At 47.2% G+C, this 6,187-nt stretch overlaps 1 protein-coding gene across 1 annotated transcript in view; it reads right to left on the reverse strand.

Moving 5' to 3' along the window:
• DCDC2C (doublecortin domain containing 2C) overlaps positions 1 to 6,111 on the reverse strand; it is a 79,514-nt gene extending 73,403 nt beyond the window's left edge. The window contains exon 1 of the mRNA XM_031467367.2: positions 5,802 to 6,111. Coding sequence (XP_031323227.2) covers positions 5,802 to 6,088 — 287 coding nt within the window. The 5' untranslated portion in view covers positions 6,089 to 6,111. The remainder of the gene's footprint in view (positions 1 to 5,801) is intronic.
• Positions 6,112 to 6,187: the final 76 nt, after the last annotated feature.

A 6,187-nucleotide genomic window follows, 5' to 3' on the forward strand; every position in this document is an offset into this window, starting at 1 on the left:
CAGTAATAAATTTAAATCTAAAACGTCACGGCGTTAATCCAGACTCTGCCTCTCAGCAACCATGATGTCTGTGACTTACCAGGTTTCTTTAAAAATAATAGGATGGCAAGTTTGCACCTTTGCAGACGCCATTAAGAATCTGGATCACAAGCCAGCCAGCTCACAAAATGACACTATCTGGGTAGTCCAAAAACACTCGAGTTACTAATTTAATTAGGCGCATCTCTGGAGAGAGAGCGTGCCTGGCATTTGGGAGAAGAAAATGGAAATCCTCTCTGGAGAATCTCACCTTTATCTCAGCCCTCAAAGAGCTTCCTCAAATCAAATCCCATAGAAAAGGAGTCATTTGCAGATTCCTTTTCAAAAACTAAGTAAACTAACAAGGAGACAAAGGACCGTGAGACAAAACCAGCTGAAATAAGGGGAAGCAGGTGAATTTCAAACACCGGGATTGCAAGCACAGACCACAGAAGGACAGTATTTCAACAAAAGGCAAACTTGAAAACACACGGAGGACATGGTACCAGAACAGACATATAGACCAATGGAACAGAATAGAGCCCAGAAATGAACCCACAAACTTTTGGTCAACTCATCTTTAACAAAGGAGGCAAGAATATACATTGGAATAAAGACAGTCTCTTCAGCAAATGGTGTTGGGAAAACTGGACAGCAGCATGTAAAGCAATGAAGCTAGAACACTCCCTTACACCATATACAAAAATCAACTCAAAATGGATTAAAGACTTAAACATAAGACAAGATACAATAAACCTCCTAGAGGAAAACATAGGCAAAACATTATCCGACATACATTTAGAAAATTTTCTCCTAGAAGAAATAAAAGCAAGAATAAACAAATGGGACCTAATGAAACTTACAAGCTTCTGCACAGCAAAGGAAACCAGAAATAAAACAAGAAGAAAACCTACGGAATGGGAGAAAATTTTTGCAAGTGAAACCGACAAAGGCTTGATCTCCAGAATATATAAGCAGCTCATACGACTCAATAAGAAAAAAATAAACAACCCAATCCAAAAATGGGCAGAAGACCTAAACAAGCAATTCTCCAAGGAAGACATACAAATGATCAAAAAGCACATGAAAAAATGCTCAATATCACTAATTATCAGAGAAATGCAAATCAAAACTACAATGAGGTATCACCTCACACCAGTCAGAATGGCCGTCATTCAAAAATCCACAAATGACAAATGCTGGAGAGGCTGTGGGGAAAGGGGAACCCTCCTACACTGCTGGTGGGAATGCAGTTTGGTGCAGCCACTATGGAAAACAGTGTGGAGATTCCTCAAAAGACTAGGAATAGACTTACCATATGACCCAGGAATCCCACTCCTGGGCTTGTATCCAGAAGGAAATCTACTTCAGGATGACACCTGCACCCCAATGTTCATAGCAGCACTATTTACAATAGCCAAAACGTGGAAACAGCCTAAATGTCCATCAACAGGTGACTGGATAAAGAAGGTGTGGTATATTTATACAATGGAATACTACTCAGCCATAAAAACTGACAACATAATGCCATTTGCAGCAACATGGATGCTCCTGGAGAATGTCATTCGAAGTGAAGTAAGTCAGAAGGAGAAAGAAAAATTCCATATGAGATCGCTCATATGTGGAATCTAAAAAACAAAAACAAAAACAAACAAACAAACAAAAACAAAGTGTAAATACAGGACAGAAATAGACTCACAGACAGAGAATACAGACTTGTGGTTACCAGGGGGGTGGAGGGTGGGAAGGGATAGACTAGGATTTCAAAATTGTAGAATAGATAAACAAGATTACACTGTATAGCACAGGGAAATATACACAAAATGTTATGATAACTCAGAGAGAAAAATGTGACAATGAGTGTGTATATGTCCATGAATGACTGAAAAATTGTGCTGAACACTGGAATTTGACACAACATTGTAAAATGATTATAAATCAATAAAAAATGTTAAAAAAAATAAATAAAAAGAAAAAAGAAAAAAAAAGAAAACACACGGAGGACAAAGAAACACAAAAGAAAATATGGAAAAACCAGATAGAATTTTTAGAAATGAAAAACTAAATGATTTAAATTTAAAACTCAATAAATTGGTTTGATAGCACTGTATACACAGCAGAAAACTTAATGAGAAGCTCCAAGTGAAGGAAGTCCCAGGGCAGAGCACAAGGATAAAAGAGAGAAAAATGCACGGAAAAGAGGAGGACTCTCGGAGGTCGGAGTCAGCGAAACAGGCCAACCCACGTCGACTCAGACACAGAAAAGCAAGGGGAGGAAACGGAGGCAGAGGCATCTTCTAAACAGACGATGGCTGACAGGCCCCAAGACCACAGGCAGTTACCACCGGAGACTCAAGAGAATTCAGTAAATCTGCACTTAGACATCTCACTTAAAGCACAGCACACGGAATCAAAGAGAATAGATTTTAAAAAGCTGAAAAAGATAAACCACTACTTTCAAAGAAGTGGATGGCGACAGCTGATTTCTCGCCAGCAACCACTAAGTTAGAAGACAGTGGAAAAACACTGTCACGGGTGGAAGGGAACCGTCATCCACAGAATCACACTAGAAATGTACGTGGAGAACAAAGGTAAAAAGGCTTCTGCAGGGAGGGCAGAGCTCAGTCAGCGGTAGAGGACGTGCTTAGCATGCGTGGGTTCGATCCCCAGTACCTCTGTTAAATAAATTAGTAATAAATAAACTTTAATTACCTCCCCCCAAAAAACAAAAAAAAATTTAATAAATTAAATAAATAAATATATATAAATAAATAAACCTAATTACCTTCCCCCCAAAAAAACAAACAAAAAAAATTTAAAAATTAAATACGTAATTTTAAAATTTTTTAAAAAGAAGATTGACACTTCTGGGAACCACGGACTAAGTAACGCCAATTAACCCTTCCACTAAAAACTGATAAAACTGGACGAACTAAGAAACCTGTCGTTGAAACACAAGACATCTAGCAAGATAGGAACTACCACACTGCAGGTAAGAAGGGAAATCCGAAGACATGAGCCTGACGCCCGGGGCCCCTGTGGCCCAGAGGTAGTTGTTGCTGGGCACAGAAAACTCAGAGAGTGAACCGCGGTTCTGACAGCCTTTGCGGCCGGCAGGCAAAGCCCACCGCCACGGCTCCAGCGAGCCGCCCTCTGTGAACCGGGACCCCCTGCGCTGCACCTGAGGAGGAGGGAGCGTCCCGGCTCCCAGCCGTTTGGCCTGAACCATCTCACACTCTGCAGCTGTACCAAGTTGATCGTGAACTGGGATGACGGGTACGTGGCTGAAGGTCACAAAAATCCACTTTGGCAAAAGATATCATCATCCTAGACCTCCAAATATTTCTGAAAATAAGTTTTAAAAGTAATGGCCAGCCCATAAAGATAACCAAGCAGAAGGAGGGAGAAGACAGCCTGAGAGCACCAGCCGCCGTGGCCTCAGCCTGGATCACTCAGGCTGGGGAGCCCACTGAGAGTCACCGCGGAGAGGCTCGGGTCCCAGATGGAGCTTCCCGCCACGCGCCTGGGAGGGAGGCTGCAAGCACCGCCCAGTCAGGCCTTCACGCCGGCGGCCAGCATCCTGCTTGCAAACTCATGAGCGTCTCTGAGCCAGAAACACTCAGCTCAGCTGCTCCTGAATTCCTGATCACAGAAACTGGGAGATAATACAGGTCATTTTATGCCAGTAAGCTTGCACTAGCAGGGCACGCTCCCCTAGAGACGGTCTTGCCCTGTGCACCAGGAGACACGCAGGAGCGTGTTTACAGCAGCGTTGCTGATCTTAGCACATTTACAACGACCCAAGTTACCCATCAACAGACTGGATAAGTAAACTGGTACATCAGTCAGTGAAATAATACATAACAGTGAAAAGTGAATGACCTATTAGCTACATGCTATTATCGTGGGTAAGTCTCAGAAGCATATTATTGTGTGAAAAAGCAAGTCACAGAAAAATGTATGCAATATAATAGCATTTACATAAAGTATGTGAAACATTGAAAAAACCCTACCCTTCAGGGATAGATGACTATGAAAAGATGATTATTACAAAAGCCAAAATAGGGGGGAGGGCATAGCTCAGTGGTAGAGTGCATGCTCAGTATGCACGAGGTCCTGGGTTCAATCCCCAGTCCCTCCATTTAAATATAATTAATAACCCTAATTACTCTCCCCCACAAAAAATAAAATAAAATAAAATAAAATAAAATATTCTTTTAAAAAGCTAAAATGGTGCTTACCTATAGGGAAAGGATGGGGGTGGAGGTAGGAGGGTTTTAAAATGCAGGTAATACACAGAGGCTTGCTTTATTACTATTACTTACGCATGGAATTGCATACACTCTTCCGTATATATTCTGTATATATATTCTTTTCACGATAAAAGAAATGAAGTTAACAACAATGTAAGAAATGGTAATGATATCTTTCAAAGGCAGATGCAAGAAATGAGTGAAGCCCAGGCAGCTCAGGAATTCACGGAGGATTAAGAAACAGTCTTCTCCCTTCTCTTTCGTAAAGGAAGCCTTTTCTGAGGCCCTGCACCCAGGCAGAATTAAACCTGTGCTTCCCTCACAATAGCTGCCACTTTGTCTTTTGTGGCTACTTCTGTGTGGCTCTTATCTCTCCAAAACATACACTCTGAAGCCCCCTCAGCCTCTGCAGCACCCCCCGGGGGGCTCCCTATAGGAAGAAGAGCACAATAGCTTTTGCTAAGAACTGCAAGATAGGTTTGGGTTGCAAATACACTTGTCTAATGACAGTTACCAAGAGAGTTTAGAAGAAATTGTAAGGATTATAAGCGCGCAAAAGACTGTGGTCTCTCTGGGAAAAAGAAACACCACAATCAGAACAGTGCCAAAGAACCCTATATGCAGTAAGATCTCAAAAGGATTGCCATACCAGTCCCAGGATAAACGGGAAAGAATTAAACTGACAATTTGAGTGGGGGCCCTCTGGTACAACTGAACATGGCCAATTTCCACTACAGCTTTCACAGTGGCCCTGGCGTTGATACACAGGCCTGCTTCCCCAGGACAAGCGACCCCCTCCCCGGCTGCTGTCCTGATCTTAGCAGACACCCGGCCGGGGTGTCCTTGCTCACAGGCCAGCACCGCGTCAGGGACCAGGATGTCAGAAATCACAGGCAGGACTCCTGTCCTCTGCAGACTCCTAGTCTAGCACGACAGAGAGCAGTAAACTGGGCCGACCATACACCTCAGTACCTGCGCTCATGGAAGGATATGAGCCCAGGTCCCCGGAACACCAGTCTGAACCAGCCGGGACCCAGCTGAGTCCTGCCTGCCAACGTCGCGTGGCCAACTCTCTTTCGTGCTGCGGACCTCCGCGCAGAGATCACCTTTACAAAGAGGCCTACCCTGGGTGCACTATTCTAATTGCCACATCTCCGCCCCCCTCCCCATCCCCTTTCAAACCCTCTCCCCACACTGATAAGTCCGGTGATCGGAGCTGGCCTGCCCTCCCCACAAGGCGGCCGGGGACCCTGGCTGGCAGGGCGCATGCGCCCGAGGAGGCACCGTGGAGAAAATCCGCACAAGACGGTGGCGCTCCGCGGGGGCAGAGCCAGGGTCGGTCCCCCGGGCCATGGGGACAGGAGGGGCCGCCAGGCGGAGGCAGAGCCGGATGGAGTCTGTGCCCCCGCCCCGCTCAGGCAGAACGGGCCGTGTGGGCTGGGGGAAGGGGACCCCAGGGCGCAGTTCCGGCCCCGTGGGGACAGGGCAGGCCGCCCGGCGGGGGCAAAGCACGCGGGGGGCCGCACTTACTCGAGCTTCTTGAAGGCCTCGCACCCGGCCGCCACGTACTTGCCGCCAGCCTGCAGCGCGTCCAGCTCGCGCACCGGGCGCCCGCGCGTCGGCGTGAACAGGCGCCGCACGCCGAACGGCACGGCCACCTGCTCGTTCAGCTGGTCCAGCAGCCCCTCGAAGGTGGCCACGCGGCGGCGCGACAGCACGAACTTGCGGCCCACGTAGAACTGGTCCCCGTTGCGGTACACCACGATGGTCTTGGCGGGCGTGGTGTCCACCAGCACGTGCGGCGCGCGCGAGCCCATGGCGCCGCTCCCGGCCCGGCCGCCGCGCGTGCGCTCCAGCCGCGGGGCCGCCGCCGCCCCCGCCCCGCCCCGCCCCGCCCGCGCTGACGCCGCCCGGCC

This window comes from Camelus dromedarius, chromosome 15 (genome assembly GCF_036321535.1).
Source record: "Camelus dromedarius isolate mCamDro1 chromosome 15, mCamDro1.pat, whole genome shotgun sequence".
In the NCBI taxonomy this organism is placed as follows: Eukaryota; Metazoa; Chordata; class Mammalia; order Artiodactyla; family Camelidae; genus Camelus; species Camelus dromedarius.